We start from the raw sequence: 21,477 nt of genomic DNA on the forward strand, positions 1-21,477 counted from the left end.
TATTGTAAAGTGTTACCAAGTTATTACATTAACAGATGTAACATGGTATCTAGGATATAGAAGCTTTTTCTGCTATTACACTGATTGTAATTTGCTATGGATAAGAGCGTCTGCTGACATTTAAAATGTAAATGAAAATGATCAAAGGTAAACATTAGCTTAGATTAGGTTAAATACACTTTTTTTTTTAACTGTAAATGAACTACCTCTTGTTTCTCTGTTGATGAGTGGTCTTCATGTGCGTCTCTCTGTGCAGCAGCAGGTTGTGATGGAAGACGATATCGATGCGGTCGGAGAACAGCTGAAGATCTACCAGGATCAATACCAGGAGAAGAGCAGGGAGTACGACCTTCTGTACGAGGAGTTCACACAAACCTCCCAGGTACAGAACAAAACACTGACGCACTTCGCTTTACCAAGTCTCTCTGGCTTTTGTTGTCTAAATATAAATAAATGAGTAAAAAAAATGAGAAATACGTATTTGTTTTTTCGGGTTTTTTCTCTCCAGGAACTGCAGAGCAAGCGGACGGCCATCGAGGCTTTCAGTGAAACCATCCGGATCTTTGAGGAACAGTGTGAAACTCAGGAGCATTACAGCAAGGAATACATCGACATGTTCCTCACACCGGACAGCAACACACAGATCGACAAGTAGGCTTCCAAACATACACACACACACACACACACATTTGGAATTTTTTTATCTCACTTGTGATTTATTTTATTTTACTTATTTTGTACAACTATATAAAAACTCAAAACCAAAACAAATGCGATCACCGCTGGCCACGCCCACAGCAACTGGAATAGTCTTCTCAAGTGTGACATCACTTTTTGTCCCAAATAAGGAACGCTGGAGCCCGCCCCCTTTCAGTCTAATGTGAAAATCAACAGGGGTGTAAAATGATCCATTGACTGTTTGTGATTTCGGGGTTCCTGTATTCTGCGTTTCTTTATTAGTTGAGGTGATTCTGATGGTTTTGACAAAAATGCAAAGACAAAAATAAAAACTCACCAGCCATACTTAGCATTCCAGTACATGGTTGTTAGCTAAATATAAAAAATAAATAAATCAGTAACTCATTATATATAAATGTGTAATAACTTTACTGTATGTCATTTCTTCTTACATTATTTAACCCATTCTAAAAACAGAATGATTGGCAAACAGAATCCCAAAATCCTGTTCATTTTTGCAATAGGCATAAAAAAGAAATTGAAATTGAATGTTGACACTTGAACACTTGAAGGCAAAGTACGTCCCAAAATGCCGCCAACATCATTGAAAAGCATATTTCAGCAAAAGGGATTTAGGCATGAGAACAGAGTCACACAGACACAGACTGCTAATTTACCATATATGCTGTTTATTTAGCATTAATGTTAATTAGGGCTGTCCCGAATACCATTTTTTGGGATTCGGAGCTTCGGTAGTAATCAACAGCGTATATTTCAAGCTTCGGCCGGGGGGGGGGGGGTTGGGGCTGAACTCAAATAAAACACTGAACTCAACCGGCCTATATTTGGGACAGGCGTCTATATGGGACAGGCCTTTAATTCCTTTAGCACGAGAAAGAGTGAGAGAGAGAGCGAGAGAGAGAGCGAGCGAGCTAGAAAGTGAATGAAGAGAGGGAGCGGTCAGCAAATTTGACAACTGACAGCTTGAATTTCAGGTCGTAGTTTTTTCTCTGTGCCGCCATGGCGATCAGCAAATGTGACTGACATTTGAATGCAATTAAAAAAAAAATAAAGTGCTTCGCAGCATCAGTGGCAACCGGCTTCTAATTGAGACCGGCCTTAATTTGTCAAAACGTGTAGCCACACCCGGCCAGTAACGTAAAAGGGACTCGGCTTTTAATTGAAGTTTTACGGTATAACATAAAGTTAGAGACAAGGGCTCAGACAAGCGACTTCCCCTTACAAAAGTAAACTCTGACTCCACAAGAGCGGAAGTGTGACGTCACTATATAGACACCCAAGCAGCGATCATTACATATAAAATTACATTTAAAAAAACGAATATCCGAATCCCAAAATTGAAAACCGAATACCTACCCAACGAACGAATATCCGAATAGTCGAATATTCGGGTCCAGCCCTAATGTTAATGTGAAAAAAGTTGCATATTGCAGCTTTAATCGCACATGGTAGTGTTACATCACATCCTGTGGATCTTTGACATTGTTCCTCCTCCTCCCAGGATCCACAGTAACTCTGAGGAGCTGCAGTCGCGGGTGGAGGAGATCCACAGCAGCAAGAGGAGGCTGGAGGAGGAGCTGAGGAGGCAGGCGCTCGCCAACATGGAGGTGGACAGGAAGATGAACCGCCTGAAGCCCGATCTGGTCCAGCTCAGGAAGATCAGAGATCAATATCTGCTGTAAGTTCAAACCTTCAGCATCTCAAGTTAGGGCTGAACGATTTTGAAAAAATATCTAATTGTGATTATTTTGACTGATATTGCAATTGCGATATGATTTGCGGGGATCTGTACCAAACAAAGATGTTTTCTTAAGTCTGTAGAATATGATGTGTAGGCCAGGACATCTCTGCAGCACCACAATATTTCAGTTAAAATGGTATTTTGACACACATTTCGCCTTTAACAAATATTGCGCCTCCTGCGATTTGAAAATTTTATAAAAATAATATAAAATTTCGATTAATTGTTCAGCCCTACCTCAAGTTCCAGCTGGCAGCCTACGTTGCCCAGAGAGTGACGTGATGGAACGTATTAAACAGAATAGATCTTAAGTTTTTATTTTTCTTTGAGAGTTGGAAAGTAGACAGGGAGACCAAATAGAGAAGACTCAGAGAAAAAAATTAAAATTTTCCCATGATACCCGGCCTTACAGAAGAGAACTGATAGGGTCTGCCTGCTCACACATCACGGTCCTCTGCATGTTTCAGGTGGCTCACCCAGCAAGGCACACGGCAGAGCCAGATCAACGACTGGCTGGGGACCAGGAGCCACGATGAAGAGTGAGTATCATCATCTTTTTTTTTTTTTTAGTATCAGCTTTTATTTATCCATGGAAATCCAACACCTGCCCTGTGAGTTTTTAGCATGTGTGTTTTAAGTTTTACATTTAACTAACCTAACCCCCCCCCCCCTCCCAGCCCGTACACCCTGCCGGACGACGCCCACCAGGAGGAGAGGAGCTGGTACGTGGGCGGGATGAGGAGGAAGGAGGCGGAGGAGCTGCTGAGGGGGAGGAGGGACGGCACCTTCCTCATCAGAGACAGCCAGACTCAGAGAGGCTCCTTCGCCTGCTCTGTGGTGTGAGTGGCTCAGGCTTCCTCTTTTATTCATTTAAACACCCAATGAAAAAATACTTTGTTTTGCCGTTTTACCAATGTTGTTTGCCTGATATCAGACAGAATTGTCAACTCGTTCCACTCCATTTCCATCTTCAGTCTGACATTGCCTCCACTCTAACCGATTTCCGTGGGGGAGGGGGATTCGATTTTCCCTAACCGATCACTAGAGACCGACGTATCCGCCTGAATCTAACGTCACTTTAAGTCGACACTGATGCGTAGCCATGACAACACCAGAGACGGTTCAGAAAGTATAGAGCATCTTTGACAACACGGAGCGAAGTAAAAACAAAGTATTTCAGATTTCAAAATAATTGGTACTTTTAATCGATTTAGAACAGCCTCGATAGCAGCATCTATCTTGTCTATAGCGGTCGCCATTGTTATTTCTCCTCCTTGGTTCCGGCGCACAGCTTGACAACGCTTGACAACAGCATGACTGGCTTATCGTTAGTCCCCCCCGGCGCTCATTGGACCGATCATTTTTCAACCGAGAAACCGCTGTTTCATGTCAAGATGCCAGACCAGAATCAGTCAACTGGTGGAGTGGGCGGAGTCAAAGGTCTGGACCCAGGCAACGATGTTGCTGGTCTTAATGTACACCGATTAAAAAACATGTTGATCAAAATGAACAGACCGTCTCTTTCTGGTAAACGGCACATTTCTGCTCATCCTGCACTCGGGGGCAGATGCAAAAATTTCATCCAATCAAATTTTGATAACTGTTGGAATTATGCTGCCAACTGGGGCCTCCAACATTTGAAATTGCCAAGTGCAGCTTTAATGTAACGAATGCCATTTGCTAGACATTTTGTATCCATCCTTACAGTACCACAAGGGCATTCATTTTTATCTTGGGTGGCTGCAGTGGGAATCGAACCCCCAACCCATGCTTTGCTCTACCTGTTGAGTTACAAAGGTGAAGAGAAGCTGATGAAGGCCTAGTGCAGAAACGTGTTCGGTTCTGTGTTTGCTGCTGCGCATTAAAATAAACGTTTGTAATTTATTCAGTAGTGCAGACTTTCCTCTTTTTTTGAACCTGAGCTACAAAGGTGCACATAGTATGTTCATATATATCTGTTTTGAGAGTGTTGCATGGAGTCTGACAGATTCCCCCCCGCTGCTCTCTCCCTGCAGCGTGGACGGAGATGTGAAGCACTGTGTGATCTACAGGACGTCCACAGGCTTCGGCTTCGCTGAGCCCTACAACCTCTACTCCTCACTGAGAGAGCTGGTCCTGCACTACCGACACACTTCCCTGATCCAGCACAACCAGCAGCTGAATGTAACTCTGGCCTGGCCCGCTCTCAGCCAGCAGCCCAGCTGAGACTCACCAGCACTCCACCTGACCGGGTTTCCCGAAGCTTTACTGTGTCAGCACTGAGGACGCAGACATATGGACACTGTGGTTGGATGTCGGGTCGATACCAGGCTCAGACAGAGCACCGGTTAGTGAAACCTGATCTCACACAAACATGTGAAATGAACACGACTCGTTAACACCAAATTGCGTGTTGGTGGCACGTAAAGTATTAAAATTCTGTTTTCCCAGCATGAAACGGTTACATGAAGGAGACACGACTATAAACGGGAAGTAGTGTCACATTGAAATAGTTTTGTGGTCGGGTGGTGGGTGGGCGAATGCAAAGGAAATTTTTACTGTGAGTCAAATTCTTATTTTTTGCGAACGTTTTTCTTATTTAACCATGACCAAAGCATTTCCCAAACCTCAACCTGTTGTTTTAGTTGCCTAACCATAACCTGAACCCAAACCTTAACCAAAGTGGTTTTACCTGCCTAAACTTGCGTGCTGTACTGTTGCCACAGAATCCAGTTTGTGGTGGAGGAACGTAATTTTCACATAATTCGTGTCCACAGAACGAAAATCTGTGTTTCAGAGTTCGTGCTCATTTCACGCCTTTTTATGAGATCATGTTTGTGGGTTAGTGTTGTCATGATAACAGAATGTTGACTTCAATACACACTTCACAGAGGAACGATCACTGAGATGATTTGCTAAGTTACTTGTGTTTCCACAGGGGTTTTGATGCTGGTTGGATGTCCGTCTTTGTTGGCTCTGTGAAGTGAAAGAGTTCCATATTTGGCTCTTGGCACCAGTTTCTCAACCAGTTTAAGTGGATTGGGATCCAGTTCACTTTGTGGTGGACTGTTTGATGCTCCATTTTTTCAGCTGTTGGCTGTCAAGAGCCAGACTGCAGTTCTATCTATTCCATTCCTTCTTCTTTTAATTAGTCTGGTCCATGTGCCATCCGCACGTTAAAAAGGAATTTCAGCTTGCAGGACACATTTAGTGAAAATATTGGACGCTTCTAAAATTCAATATTGAACTCAGTCTTTTGTAGTACCGAAATTTTGGTTATCATGACAACGCTAGTATCGGTATCAGAGTTTCCCAAAAACCATGATGGTACGGAAGTTGCAGTTACCAGGAACGCAACTATCTAGATATAGGGACGATACCAGAGTCAAACTGGTGTCAGAGAATTTTCCCCAAACTGAAATCTGACTGCATTGATAACGTTGGAAATCAAAGCAGAGCGACTAATGGTCTATATTGCACACTGCTTGGTATAAGCCAGTGCTTAAAGTTTACTACTGGATATCAGCAGTGGAAAAGTGATATTGGTGCATCTCTCCATGGTATTGAGAATATCTTAGATCCATATGAATCAGTGGAGCAGTGTGATTATGGTGCTTCTGGGAAACTGAGCTCAGGATGGGACCCCGCACTGCCCGGCACAGGGGCATTGTGGGTAATGCACAAACTGAAGACCACACACAAGCACTTTATTGAAACCAGACAACCAGAATACAAACACACCTCGAGATCAGAGATCAGAGCCGTAGACTTGGGACAATCCACCTTAAAACTGATTTCACATGTGGCTGTTGTTGGACGAAAAAACACTGCAAAAAGTCAACTTTTGAAGAATGATGAAATGAATGCTCATTTTCACTGATGTCCGTCCATTTTTTTTTTTTTTTCACGATGGGGTTTCACAGGTTTCAAGCACCCGAGGGTCATGAAACTCACTTAACACATAATTCACTGTCATCTTTCAATTCTCCTAAGAAAAAGAAACTAACACCAAAATTGCAGTATATTTTTCTCTCACAACAGCAATATATTATTCCTATGATGTTGGACAGTTAAGTCTAGACTTACAAACTTGAACAAGTCTTTCCCAAAGCTGGAAACAAGCAAACCAACATTCTGTTGATGCTGCCAGAGATGCATCTTTGAGCTGCTCCATTGACAATGAATAGGAAATAAACTCTGTGGATACAGGGATATGGACACATTTTGGTCTGGCAAGTGTAAAAGCATAAATAAACAACTTCACAGAGTCTTTAGGACACCACAGATTAGATCTCTGTTTTCCAGCTTTGCAGTGAGTTTATGTTCTCAAATAGTGATTAAACTGTCACAGGAATAATATTTGTGAATTATGCTTTGGGTTTAATTTTTGCTTTAAAGCGTTAGTATAGCAATAATACGTGAGAGGGCGTTCTGTACTGTGATTATGGGTATGGCGATGATGCAGTAGGCAAATACTGACTGAAAAGACTTCCTCAATGTAGCGCACACAGAGAAGAATAAAAAACAGGAGAAAACAAGGAAGATCGCTAACTAGCTTCTTGGTTATCGCAAGAGTTGGAATGGTAACCCATAAAGCACAGCTAGTTGGATTTTATGGATTGCTTGGATGAAACTACCTGTTCTTTAGTATATTTTTCCGGGGTTCTCCAAGGAATCCTTATCTACAGTAGGATTTGGTTGGAGTTAGCGATCTAGGAGCGATCCTTTAAGATTTCCATCTCTTTGATAAGCCCTGACCTATATAGTGATAACATACAAGTCATGTAGGAAGCAGGGTCCTATGGGAAATTATTGAAAAGTGCCTTTAAACGTTTCTGTTCCAGCCATTATATTTCTCTGTGTATCAGACTCCGCATTGGGGTCTTGTCCCATAAATCATTAGGCTACGGTGTTGGGTGTATTACAGCAACCCAACACTGTCAGGCTGTCTAGTTGGATGTAAGGCTGCAATACAGAGTCACATGGGATAATATTTTGGGAGAACAGTAGCTTTCCTATAGTTGATCATTGTGTATGGGGCCGTTAGGGTACCAGCTGTCCTGTGGTACATTTAAAGTGTTATATTCCAAAACAATACACTGTATATCTATTTTTTTGGGAAAAAACATTACCACATTCATACCATTCATCTTTCTATTTCTATAATAGAGGATTCAGGCTGTATAAGTGTTACCATTTTGTCATCCAAAGCATGACTGTATAGAGTACCAGCAATTTCTATCCTTATCATAATTTGATTTAACTTTAGTGCGATCAATCATTTTGCAAAAGTAGGTGTCAAATTTGTCAAATTGACCTTATTTCTACAGTGGCCATTTTGAACTTACATCACTCTACCTGGATGATTGGCAGATGTAGGTACTGGGAGTTTCAAAAGTAGGTATACAAAAAAAAAAAAGAAAAAAAGAAAAACCCTGCTGGGTCATTTTAATCATTTTTAACTATAGTCACTCAATCATCAAATCCCAGCCCTGACCTAAACGTACCTGGAAACAGGGAAAATATTAAATAATACCGTTGCCAAATTAGCTAGCAATCACGGGAACAACAACTACGACTGCTTGAATTTAGCAGGGAAGTTAGCTAGTTACGTAGGCAGCTAGTTAGCTACTAGCTACCTACCTAGGTTAGATCCTGGAAGCTATAGCGGGCAAAATATATTACCTTAAAATGTGAACCCATATCCTGGATTCCTGAGATGTTTTTCAGTGGGGAATCTGTGAAATGCTAAATATTTGTCCAGTTCCCGATTTGTGTATGATGTGTCATCTTGATACACAACAGAGCTGTAGCCTACTTTCTCTTCTGGGTATTTTCTTACTTGGAGTGTGATGTAAGTTCAAAATGGCCACTGGGGGAAGAATGTCTATAATGGAAATCTCATTTTGCAGTTAATGAGCAGGTGTGGGTTCAGTGTCTTGCTCAACGACACCTCAACAGGACACAAGCTGTTGACAGACATAGTTATTGCTACAGGGATTGAACCTGTGACATTTTAATTTCGCCCCAGTTGTAAATCCCCTCATGTCAGTCCTGGTTAGGTAACAGGTACTCTCTCTTTGATTGTGGAGATACAGTATATATGTGGTGCTTGTGGGTTACAGTGAATTATTCATTAAACTATTTCTGTAGGGAAATGCAGTAGTAAAGAAGTTTGATAGTATTGTCAGTTTGGGTAGCCCAGAGAAGTCAGGCATATCGGCTAAGAGAGTAATAGCTAAATCTTACTTTTTTGGTAAGATATTTTTATTTTCAGCGCTGTGTGTATTTGTTTCTGTTAACATGTCAGTAGAAAGCTTTCAGAAACTACCTGCCACATCTGTTAAATGCACTTCTCTGTTTGAGGTCACTGGTGAATCAAGTTGTGCTGAATGCACTTTGTGTATGTTCACTTGAAGTTATCCATTCGTCAGACTGTGTTAATGCTGAGTTGGACAGAGTGTCTGATTACCACTTTGTGTAGCAGTGAAACAGTGTGAGTGTTTGACTTTTGCATGCTGTCTTTGTGTAATAGGGTAACTACATATTACCAAATAATATATAATACGGACATTAGGGCTGGGTATTGTAGGACATTTTTTGATACCAACAGCAGTTCCAAAAGATTTATTTATTTTTTCCGGTGTCTTTCTTTGTTGAATTAAAGTGGTGATCTGCTAGATTCTCTGTATTGTAATTTAGTCTCCATCTTTGTTGCTCAGCCTCACTGTGGTGTTTCTGCACTGCACTTTCCAGAGATCACCTGTCAATCAAACAGTGTGGGTGGAGCTTGGATTTTCTGTTGATGAAGTTTGAGTTGCTGTAGGTGGCGCTCTTTTCTTTGTCCAGACATGGAGGCTATCGCTGCTCATGCTAACTACCCAGTTCTTCTTCTGTTGATTCCAAACAGACGGGAGCTACCAGACACCGGGTTTTTAGAACAGACAATGGAAAAGCTTTCATGAACTGCATATAGGTTGGATCACTGTTATGTTATATCAGTCGGGTATAGAGAGTAGCATAGTGGACATCTATTGCTATGAAAATAAAGATTATTACTTTGAAGCATGTTTTCATCATGTGAGGGTAAATTATTTTCTTTGTAACATCTGTACATGTCATCTGCTTTTCCAAGTGGAATCAGACTGTACAATTGATATCCCATTTAAAAAATATTAAAACACTAAAAACACTAATATCCTCAACAACAACAAATAGATTTTTCATAGTTAGAGTCTAACATTTTGAAGTTTTGGTTATCTGTGTTTGTGATACCCAGCTCTTGTGGACGCTCTGTACTGTACTCCTGTGTCTGGGAAGGAAGACTCTGTGGGTTTATAGTTAAAGCATAGCATTTGCACACAAGTATCTCATGTGAGGAGGAGATACTGACCGTCTTCATGTGCATCCACCCTGTCACAGCAGCAGGTGGATGTGTTGTGGTGCTAAATGTGGAGGTGTTGCTGGTGAGATTGGTATGTTGTAGCACTGATAGATGTTTATTTCTGGGTTGGGTGGTATCAGTTTTGTGTCGACCATTCAGTATTATTTTGTTGGTGAGGTGAGATGTCTCTCTAAGACCCTTAGGGGGCTTTTTTTCCTCCTATGATTTTTGTCATTATATCTTTTTTTTTTTTTTATACCACTTCATGTTTTATCTTTGTGCAAGCTGAATAAATCTACAAATCTAAATACATTTTGAAGGATACTACTCCAAAGTAGTGGGAAAAATATATTATTTCCTGAGATTCAGAACTTTGACAACCATTACAACAACGCATGCTTATTCTTTTACATTAGAAAAGACAGGTAATGACAGCTTATACAAAACATAATGTAATGTTAAAAGAAATGACATAAAAGTGTTTATGAGGCAGATTTGCGTTTTAGTTCTACCAACATTTAAGTAACATTAGACTGAAGCTCAGTAAAAAAGACGAGGTAAGAGAGGAGGAAGTTAATATTATGAAGCCTAGTGCTCTGCTGCTAACTGAAAAAATACAATCTATCTATACTAAGTTATCTAGGTTAGCTAGTTAGCCTAGCTGACCTTCAAGTTCAAACTAGCCATACTAACCTATAGCTATCTAGGTAAGCTAGTTAGCTAGCTGCTGACCTTCAACATCATGATATCATGGTCAAGAATGAATTAAAAAAGTATTTTATTTATATTTTGACCAGAGTTCCTACTTTGCCATTCAAGTTAGCCAGTTAGCCAACTTGCACTCTGTGGTCAAACTGTGGTTCTTTGGCTCCGCCCACTGAGATTTAAGTCAATCAATGAGATTATTTTTGCCTCCAGAAATGTTTGTTGAACTAAACCACCATCTGCTTAAAGCAGCACTATGGAAGTTCTCTCCTGTGTTCCTACACAGTTTTAGGCTACTATTATGTTTCGGGACAAAGGCAGAATATGAATGAAGTAAAACATTTTAAAATAATTGTTTGAGAACCAGGGACTTCATAAAAAACTTAACTGAGTTTTGTTTTGGTCTAACTTGTGAAAATTGGTATTTGGTGAAATACTTTTGAGTGTCCATCCACATCACCTTGGCTCTCTCAGCTGTTAAAATCATGTCAGTGTCCCTCTGATTTTTGTCCCTTCAGTTTGTGACTGTGTGGCTCCTCCTTCAGCTTTGATCTGATGCATTTAGCTGCAGTTAGTTAATAGCCTAATGCTGTGAGAAAATACTGTAAAGTGTTTAATGTAAATGTTTATTTACTTGGTCAATTATGCAATAATGTTTAGCTTTTTGTGTTTAATTAGTTAGATATTCACAGAACTTGTTGTGTTTTCTTTATGTCATGAGTGGAGAAATCTGTTGGTTTATTACTTTTTTTTATTGGTGTAAAAGTTTTCTTTAACTACTTCAGAACATCAGTGTTCCTGTATGCACTTTCAGACCCCAAATAAAGTCGAGGCGATGGTTTACTGAGTTGCTCTGAGTGTTTTTTGCAACACAACATGGCAGCCTGGTGATTTAAATACCTTTCATTAGTGGCCTTCTTCTACAAAGGAATAGTGCAGGGCTGCAGGTTTGGACTAATCTGGAATTTAAAACATCAGCAGTTACTTGTGTGCTTCAATTACTGCTGATGTTTTACAGACACTTAAATTGGTCCAGATTAGTCCTATATAGGACCTACTACTGTCTTCACGTGCAAAGAGATAAATACAACTGGGGAAGTTTTTCCTGAGATGTGATGTTTAGGAGGTGGAGATCAGAGGCATGTCAACAACTGATGGTAAAAGTGATTTGTTATTATTATATGTTAATGTTACCATGCTGCCACTCTATGTAAATAGTTACTATTGGTTTATGTTTCCATTTTCACTCTTTGTTTAACAGTTGGTTGTCACACAGCCTATACAACAAGTTGTAGCCAATAAATTAACACTAGAATTTATAACCTCCTCCTCTCCTCTCCTTGTCTCCTCTCCCTCTCCTCTCCTCTCCTTGTCTCATCTCCTCCTCTCCTCTCCTTGTCTCCTCTCTCCTCTCCTCTCTTCTCCTCTCTCCCCTCTCCTTGTCTCCTCCTCTCCTCTCCTCTCTCCCCTCTCCTTGTCTCCTCATCTCCTCTCCTCTCCTCTCCTCTCCTTGTCTCCTCTCTCCTCTCCTCTCCTCTCCTCTCCTCTCCTCTCCTCTCCTCTCCCCTGTCCTTGTCTCCTCCTCTCCTCTCCTCTCCTCTCCTGTCCTGTCCTCTCCTCTCCCCTGTCCTTGTCTCCTCCTCTCCTCTCTCCTCTCCTCTCCTCTCCTCTCCTCTCCTCTCCCCTGTCCTTGTCTCCTCCTCTCCTCTCCTCTCCTCTCCTCCATGGTAGGACACACAAACACACAAACCGCTCTCCAATTATAGTAGTGGGATGTAAACTGCAGGTCTTCCACTGCAGGGTTCTACCACTAGGGGTCGCCTCTTCTACCACCGGTCACCCATTCACCCTGCACTGTACTGTACTGTACTGTACTGTAATGTAATGTAATGTAATGTACTTTACATTGTGCATCTGCTCTGTCTCAGTGAAGTGCCGACCCCTTCAGATTAGGTTCAGCAAACAATACTTAAATTGCTCAATGTACAATTTTGAAGATAGACTTGCAAATTTGACCTGTAATTGTAACGCTCCCTTTGGGCTAAATAATGTCATTTTTGAAAATGCAGCAGCAGTGTTTTGAGATGTCACCTGTGATGGTCGGACAGATGAAGGAAGAAACAAACAGATGGAGACCGATCCACAGTCCCCAACCTGAACAACCCTTCAACAACAACCTAATCAAGTCTACTGCATTATTTTCGATAGGGCCACAACTAACAATTATTTTCATTATTGATTAATCTAACAATTATTTTTTTGATTAATCGTTGACCTTAATGCTGATCTACTCCAACCCCACTATAGTCAGGATATTGGCCTATCACACACAGTAAGGATCAACCTAACAGCTATGTGTGGTCAGTGTGTTTTTTATGTGGAGCCTGAAGTTAGCTGTTGCTTTATCTTATTACTGGCGGTCCTGTTCTCCTTTTGGGCATGAGTATAGTACAACCCCCTTCAACACTAAACACCCTGACCAACCTTACTGGAACCAGTGTAAGACTAGATTACATTGGTTCCAGTTACACAACAGAATGTTTTGACATTCAAGAAAGAATCTCAAGGAACTGTTTAGAGGGTTCAATTAAAGAGGTCTAAGGTAAACCTGGTATAAATCAGGCCCAAGTGTCTCTTATGGTAAACCTAACCCCCTTCAGAAGGGCTAGAACTCACCCTTTCATGAAATAAATGCACAATACAAAAGTTACACAGCACAATGATTAAATAAGCCCTGCCCAGGTCTGCTGTCCTAGTACAACACAAGAATAATAAAAGGAGAACTTACATACAATGATTTTAATCTCTAACTCTCTTCCGGCCTCTTGGTCTTTTCATTTTAACTTTCTTGTCTTTCTCCCTATTTGAAATATTTTATTCTCTGTCCTATTCATTGATATTGTCTGTTATGTGTTTTGTGTATCTTGTTTATATGTAAAGTGTCGTCCAAGTATTTAGAAAAGCATTATGCAAATTAAATGTATAATTATTATTACTATTATTATTATTATTATTATTATTATTTTCTCTTGAAAGGAGTTGTCTCTCTCTCAGGTTATGAAGAATACAAAAATTCAAAAATGAAAAAGATAAAAATGTCTTCAAAAACTAAAAAAAAAATGTCTTCTCTTACAAAGGTCCCTTTCTAAAACTCTCCCCTTCCTTTATATCATTCTCTCTCTCACAGGTTCCTCTCTCTCTTATCTCCCAGCCCTGCCTTGCAGATTCTCTAAAGATTACTCCTCCTGTCTGCTTGAACTTGTGTTTCACAAACACACAATTGCATCATATTTATTTTTTTGTACCCAGCTGCAAGTGGATGACAAGATTTTTATCATCTTAAGTATGTTGCAATGAAACCTATGTAAAGCCAGAACTTAGCTCTATAGCACTTACTCTCGTTGTTCTCTCCTATCTAGAAACTTGCTTGTGTTGTATGCAAATCTCATGTGTAAGTCGCTTTGGACAAAAGCGTCTGCCAAATGTGAAATTGTAAATTGTAATTGTAAGCCTCACTAATGCTAGTTTCTATCATAACATAACATATGTCTATAACAATCCTTGGTTACATACATTATATATCTGCATAACTAAATGGAAGCAATAACAATCATAGTCATGTCGAGCTTTCAAATACAAAGCTCCATCCGATTGGAATAACCTGCCTACTTCTCTTAATGCCATTACTTCCTTTTGTTCCTTTAAGAATTTGCTGCTTGTTCATCTAAAAAAAACTTGCGCCTGCTTTTAACGCTGCTCTCATAGTCAATTGATTTCTTTGTATTACTCATATGTAGGTGCAGGTGAAGGTTGGTCACATGCACAAATGTTATATGTTGTTTATCGTCACTCAATGACTGATCTGATATGGTATTGCAATATATAGTATCACATCGTTTAGTTTATAAAATGTCAAAAATAATGACAAATGGCCATCACAGGTTACCAGAACCCAAAGTGATTCTAAAATTTGCTTACTTAGTCTGAATGGCCCAAAAAAGATAATTTTATAATAAGATGAAATGGAGAAAAGTAAAAAAATCTTAGCCTTTGTGAAGCTTTAACCAGCAAATGTTTGGTATTTTTACTTGATAAATGACTGAAACGATTAATTGACTATAAAAAGTATAATTAATTAATTGTCTCTTGATCGACTAATCGATTAATCAAATAATCGTTTTAGCACTAATTTATGACACAAAAACACGTGAATGCACCCACAAGTCGTATTTACGGACCTTCAAACTCAGAAGTAGAAGAAGAGCGGCTGAAAGCAGCACAGTCAGTGACACCTGGTATTGATTAATCAGCCTGATTGGGCTCAGTCAGCTGGGATCGCTCCAGACCGAGGAGGAGCCACCAGTCAGCCTGTGTGGTTTGTTATCTCTGCTCTGGGTCAGTGTACAGTGTTTCCTCTTCATGACTGCAGACATGAAGCTGACAGAGCTGCTCGCTGTGTTTTTACTCTTCTTCACTGACCAGAGCAGTGAAGGAAAGTCCCATCCCAAACCGTCCTGTCCCTATCCCCCGTCCCAGTGGTGTCGCTCCCTGGAAATCGCACTGGAATGCAAGGTGAGTAGATTTTACCTGCTGTCATCCATCTGCAGGGTCAGTGTGTGAGTCTGCATTTACATTTCCGTCTTCGTCATTTAGCTGAAACTCTTATGCAGAGTGACTTGCAATGAGTGTAACAAGAGAATAAACTTCAATTTTTAGATCACCAAAATTACTAGCAGCCAAAAAATCTGGAGGTTCAAGGCCTGATAATATTCCTGTGACAGTAGAATTATTATAAAGCAGCTAAGGAAAAAGAGAGGAATTTTATCTATATCTTCTGTATCTATCTTCTTTTACTAAATAGTCTGTCGGGCTTTGGATGCTAAATTCATTTTTCTGACTCTGTGGGAATTAACTCTCACTATTGTTTGCTTGAATTATGAGTTATTCTACTGTTGCACTCATAAATCACTCTGGGAAAAAAACTACACCAAAAACCTAATAATATATCAAGCTTCATATGTATTCCTTTTTTTCCCCTTGTGGTCCATTTTATTATTTGTCCAGATTTATAGGTTGTAGGCTTTATTATGAATTATATTCTACACTAGTGAGATGATTTGCTAAGCTTGTTTTATGGGTGATTTGTGAAAGGCCATTATTTTTAACGCTCTTTTTCCATCATGAGTTGAAGACTTCATTACCAAAACCCTGTACACGTTATGGAAGAAGAAAACATATACACATTTAAAATGTTATTTATTTCGTTATTTATGGCTGTTATTCCCAAAACACTGTCTTTCATCATGAGTTCAGTCGAGTTCAGTCAAAGATTCCCTTGTCTGAACTGAAATGAGAATCATGCTTTAGAAATTAAGCACCAGAGGTTCTGAATTTCCCAGAAACAACATGTGACTGCAGCCCAGCAGCCACACTGGAGGTCTGGGTCACATACTAGACTGTGGACCGTTACTGTACAAGGTCTAATGAGTTTTAAGATGACTGAAAGCTGGAAAAATTGTTTTTTTTCCTGAGTTTTATCACAGGCTTCTGGTTCACCAAGGTTCAATTAACTGTTCTGTTCATTCTCCCCTTGAACTCAATGGGGATCTGGCCTGTCAGTGGACCAGGTGCATGAACACAGTGGCTTCCTTGTGACAAACATGTAAAATAAGTTTTGTAAGTAAATTGGTCTGATTTTATGTGTACCCCATTGTGTAGTACATTCAAACGTCATCTGTTCTTATAGTGATGAGAGCTCAGAAAGAATTAATAATAAATAAGAATCTTCCAGTGTTTTCATTTCCTGAATGACCTTGGATCTGTGGTATTATTGGAGCAGATAACAAATTCTCACATATCCTACTTTTAATTAAAGTTTTTTTTCCCCAGTGGTCAGGGTGTATTTACGGTAAAACTGACATGAACGTGGCGTATTATCCCCATAAAATCCATCTTGGTGCTCTGACATCTTTTCCATCTTTCCAAATTCACTGTCTTCTGTCTAATTCATCTCCAGATTTTACACAGATCCAGTTAAGGTGTCTCCACTCATAGCAAGTCTATGGCCATAGTGAAAAAGCAATAGTATTTGAACAGTCCTGTTCCGTTTTACAGAAGGTTTGTTTTTCATGGTGTGTAGGTGCAGAAGCAGTGTATGGAGCTGACCGCCACCAGGCCCGACCCGGCCGTTCCTCCAGTCGCAGTATCTCTGTACTATGAGAGTCTGTGTCCGGGCTGCAGAGCCTTCATCACCCAGCAGCTGTTCCCTACCTGGACCATGCTGCAGGACATCATGACCGTCAACCTGATCCCCTATGGCAACGCTAAGGTACGCTAACCCTGGTCCTTATGACAATGCTAAGGTACGCTAACCCTGGTCCACTATGGCAATGCTAAGGTACGCTAACCCTGGTCCACTATGGCAATGCTAAGGTACGCTAACCCTGGTCCACTATGGCAACGCTAAGGTACGCTAACCCTGGTCCTTATGACAATGCTAAGGTACGCTAACCCTGGTCCACTATGGCAATGCTAAGGTACGCTAACCCTGGTCCTTATGACAATGCTAAGGTACGCTAACCCTGGTCCACTATGGCAATGCTAAGGTACGCTAACCCTGGTCCCCTATGGCAACGCTGAGGTACGCTAACCCTGGTCCTTATGGCAACGCTAAGGTACGCTAACCCTGGTCCCCTATGGCAACACTAAGGTACGCTAACCCTGGTCCTTATGACAATGCTAAGGTATGCTAACCCTGGTCCTTATGGCAACGCTAAGGTAAGCTAACCCTGGTCCACTATGGCAACGCTAAGGTACGCTAACCCTGGTCCAGTATGGCAACGCTAAGGTACGCTAACCCTGGTCCAGTATGGCAACACTAAGGTACGCTAACCCTGGTCCTTTATGGCAACGCTAAGGTATGCTAACCCTGGGCCTTTATGGCAACGCTAAGGTATGCTAACCCTGGTCCTTTATGGCAACGCTAAGGTGCGCTAACCCATGTCCTTATGGCAACGCTAGGGTACGCTAACCCTGGTCCTTATGGCAACGCTAAGGTACGCTAACCCTGGTCCACTATGGCAATGCTAAGGTACGCTAACCCTGGTCCACTATGGCAACGCTAAGGTACGCTAAGACTGGTTCGCTACGGCAATGCTAAGGTACGCTAACCCTGGTCCTTTATGGCAGTTCTTAGATGGGCTAACCTCATCTGCTCCCATTCTTCAGCATTGAATGTAGGTAATATTTAGTCCTCTGTCAAACAAAACATGTTTTCTGCCCTCTGTGGTCTTGTTAGAGTCCGTCCTGCACCAAATGCCAGTCCTGTATTATTTCTGCCTTGTAATGTGTCTGCAGCAATTAACCAAGTCAACTTCCTGGTTAGAAAGCCCTACAAAGAATCAAGACTCATCCTTGGTTTTCCTTCTAGGAGATTCCGTCAGCAAATTCTCCCTTCACCTGTCAGCATGGAGATCCTGAATGCCGCGGGAACATGATTGAGGTTTGCATGCTGACTGCTTCATCACCTATAGCACAGTGCATTTTCTTAAACAAGAATCTAATCAGTTTGGATTGATAATGTGTTCCTCAGGCCTGTATCATCCATTCAGCGGGCCACGCAGCGTTTCAAGTCATCAACTGCATGGAATCAGCAGCCAACGTTCTCAATGCTGCCCAACCTGTGAGTATTGAAAGAAAAACCATCCACTGACCCTCAGCAAACCTCTTCTGCAAGACCTGCAGTGGTATTGGAAATTTGAACCCGGGCTGAACTGAAATTTGAACTGCAACGTTAGCTTGCGTAGCATTCCATGGGTCTGGGAGTTACACATAGATTTTGGTCGGTCACTAGTCTTCCACATTGTAAATGGATTTCCTGGATTTCTTCATCCAGGACTTCCAATATAATCTTTCTAGAGAATTAAGAGAAAATTGACTGTAGTCTCATATTTCTTGGTATGTTATTTGCACCAATCACCTGGTCAAACTCTGAATAAACTAATACACTGCATGTGTATTGTTGGTGATGCTGCTCTGTCGTCTTGGCCCAGTGTCTGCAGCTTTACACCCCTGCAGTGTCGTGGTTCAGCATCGACTCCTGTGTGAAGGGAGATCTGGGCTACAAACTGATGCACAACAACGCCATCATGACCAGAGCGCTAAACCCCGCCCACAACCACGTCCCCTGGGTCACCTTCAATGGGGTAAAACACTGCTGAGACTGGACTGCATCTGTCCATCGTGGATATATAAACTGCATCAGTTTTATTTATACAAACATTTCTCATAATTACCGAGTTAAACCTCAGTGGGTGGAGCCAAAAAAGATGAGCAAATGTTAGCTAACTGGCAAACTTCAATGGCAAAGAAGGAACTCTGGTCTAAAGAGATGTAAAAATCTAAATTGTGAAAAATTACTACTTTTTCCATTTATTCATGATGTTGAAGGTCAGCAGCTAGCTAACTATCTTACCTAGCTAGCTAGGCTAGTATGGCTAGTTTGAATTTGGAAGGTCAGCTAGGCTAACTAGCTAACCTAGATAACTTAGTATGGTAGATTGTGTTTTTTCAGCTAGTAGCAGAGCGCTAGGCTTCATAATATTCGCTTCCTCCTCTCTTACCTTTTGTCTTTTTCACTGGGCTTTAGGCTAACGCTACTTACCCGGAAAAACTGTGGTACTTTGGCTCCACACATTCAGGTTTAACTTTTCATTGGTGTGCGCGAGCATTCAAAGTACTGATGAACCAAAGTGCTGTTATGTTGTTTTAGATGACAGTTCTGTACATTTCTGACGTGTAAAACAGACTAAAGGTCATGATAGATCAAAGATAATCTGCTGTTCTCTTACAGGAATACACAGACGAGAATCAGGACAAGGCAATGTCATCACTTTTCCATTTGGTGTGCCAACTCTACAAGGTGAGAATCACTTTGTATATTCTATATATTGAATATATGCTGTATGTAGTGATCTATATATTCAGTATGTCTTGCTCTATATGTGATCTGTTGTCCAGAATAGTTATTTTTTTAGGTAACATAAGAAAATAGTTGCACTTTTATATGCATTTGCAGTTTGTATCACTGTTACAAATATTCTGTTACTTCCCAACCCTGGCCCCATGTTTCAGTAGGTTCTGTGGTACTACAGTGTGTTGTGTGTCTCTATATGTGTGATATTAGTTATCAATAGTATCTGCATCAGTGCTACCCAGATACTTTCCTCCACATTTTTTGGACTTGGATGAATTAAGTGATTCTGATTCTTCAAACTTATTGAATATCAAATATTTTAAGTATCAGAGCCTGGCGTACAGTCACATGATGGGATGGGATTTTGATATTAGTGTTTGTGTTTAGGGAGGGAAGCCGCCCGCCTGCACCGGAGCGCAGGTCAAACTGGACAGGAGCTTATGCTGAACACAAGTTACACATCAACATCATCATGTTTCCTGCCTGCAGCTCCTGCAGAACCACAGCAGATTATAACATGTGTAAAGATCAGATGATGTGAGCTAACAGTTTGTACAGACATTAAACTCCATGCTATCTTATTTGTTCACTTTGCCTTCCTGCCCTTTATTCCCTTATGTTTTAGGTTATTACTGCTGTCAGATGAAAACCACGTATGTGCAACAAGGGTTATTTTTCTGTGAGGAAGTAGAGAAATTATAGTGGTCATGTAGTTTTGAAATTATAAAGTGGGTTTTCACAAGGCTAAGCTTTCAGTTCAAGGAGGAAATGGAAATGGCTTTCTTTTTTTTTTCCCCATTCCACTCTAACATGATTTTCAAGACTGACCCACAAATCTAATACATGGGCAAGCAATTAAAGTGTCTCCATTTGTAGCAACTCTATCTTTAGTGGAGAAATAATACTGGAAGAGTTTTTCCAAAAGTTGTATCCAGTTTGTGAGATAAAGTACCTGAAGAACATCCTCCATATCACCAAATCTAAAGGATGCAATCTGTCCTAGGTCATAAAACCTTGGTCATAAATTAACATAAGTTATATACTATTTTTACCGTAATTTGTTTAATTTTGTGCCATTAAACATTTTGTAAGATTGCACGTTTCTTTTTTGCCATTGGTTGTTTTTTTCCTGATGAAGATGTCTCATTTTGTAGCAAACATTCTCATCCATACTTAAAAAAAATACCATCCCATGTTTATGCATTTATGCCAGAGTCTCGCCTTCAAAAATGTGCTTTGTCAGTATTTCATGTGCACATCATCACATTCCCAAATGGTGAGTCTTGTCAAAGCAGCAGCTGTTGACGGCTAAAGAGTTAGGACATTTTCCAGCTCTGTCCATCTTCATTGTGTGGTGTGGTGTGTGTGTGTGTGTGTGTGTGTGTGTGTGTGCTTACCTGCATGTATGGATTTGTGTTGGAGTTTATGGGGTAAAGGGGAATTAGCTGATGAAAGCATCAGAAACACAGAAACAAGCTACTTATGCCTTTCTATCCCCACTTCAAGCATGTGAATGGATCTTGTCATCAGTAACATGGTTTAGAGTCAAAGGGACATTTCCTAATTTTATAGCAGAATAAGAAGCCACCTCAGCTGGAATAGTGTTTGGGGGTCACAGTGGGACTCGAACCAGCGACCCAACAGCTTCAGATGAACCCAGAGTCTGTGCTGAGAACAACACCATCACACCACCAGGTCTTCTTCACACCTGAAGACCTTCTCTCAGAGCTTTTCAGTCTTTCCTCTGCATGCTGTCCTGCAAAAGACTCTTAGAAACGGGGTTTGAACCCATAACCTTAAAACCACCCTGTACTGTAGCTGTTTAACCCTCTGAGCCACTGCAGCTCATGTGGTTCTCTGGAAGCTTTTCAGTCTTTCCTCTGGATGTTGCTTTTCAAAAGACTTTCAAACAGGACTTGAACTGATGACCTCAGCAGCACCATGTATCTGTCCAACCCACTGAGCCACTGAGACTTACTGGATGTGAGTTGGTTC

The 21,477-nt window shown here is 40.8% G+C and overlaps 2 protein-coding genes across 2 annotated transcripts; both read left to right on the forward strand.

The window, feature by feature from the left end:
- Nucleotides 1-256: 256 nt before the first annotated feature.
- On the forward strand, nucleotides 257-4,645 carry LOC139640389 (phosphatidylinositol 3-kinase regulatory subunit beta-like; the record flags this gene model as incomplete). The annotated part of the gene is made up of 6 exons (XM_071514588.1): nucleotides 257-382; nucleotides 509-651; nucleotides 2,201-2,377; nucleotides 2,908-2,979; nucleotides 3,118-3,279; nucleotides 4,456-4,645. Coding segments are annotated over 6 exons (870 nt in total), but the record flags the coding sequence as incomplete, so codon positions are not given.
- A 10,294-nt stretch (nucleotides 4,646-14,939) lies between these two features.
- On the forward strand, nucleotides 14,940-20,436 carry ifi30b (IFI30 lysosomal thiol reductase b). The gene is made up of 7 exons (XM_071514589.1): nucleotides 14,940-15,080; nucleotides 16,648-16,836; nucleotides 17,938-18,009; nucleotides 18,100-18,189; nucleotides 18,560-18,712; nucleotides 19,360-19,428; nucleotides 19,870-20,436. The coding sequence occupies exons 1-7, from the start codon at nucleotides 14,940-14,942 to the stop codon at nucleotides 19,927-19,929; spliced, it is 774 nt and encodes a 257-aa protein (XP_071370690.1). The 3' UTR covers nucleotides 19,930-20,436.
- The last annotated feature ends 1,041 nt before the right edge of the window (nucleotides 20,437-21,477 follow it).

This window comes from Centroberyx affinis, unplaced genomic scaffold, assembly GCF_046629955.1.
Source record: "Centroberyx affinis isolate AG114_WGS23_722 - 3 ecotype Tasmania unplaced genomic scaffold, CSIRO-AGI_Caff_v1 ptg009297l_1, whole genome shotgun sequence".
NCBI lineage: Eukaryota > Metazoa > Chordata > Actinopteri > Beryciformes > Berycidae > Centroberyx > Centroberyx affinis.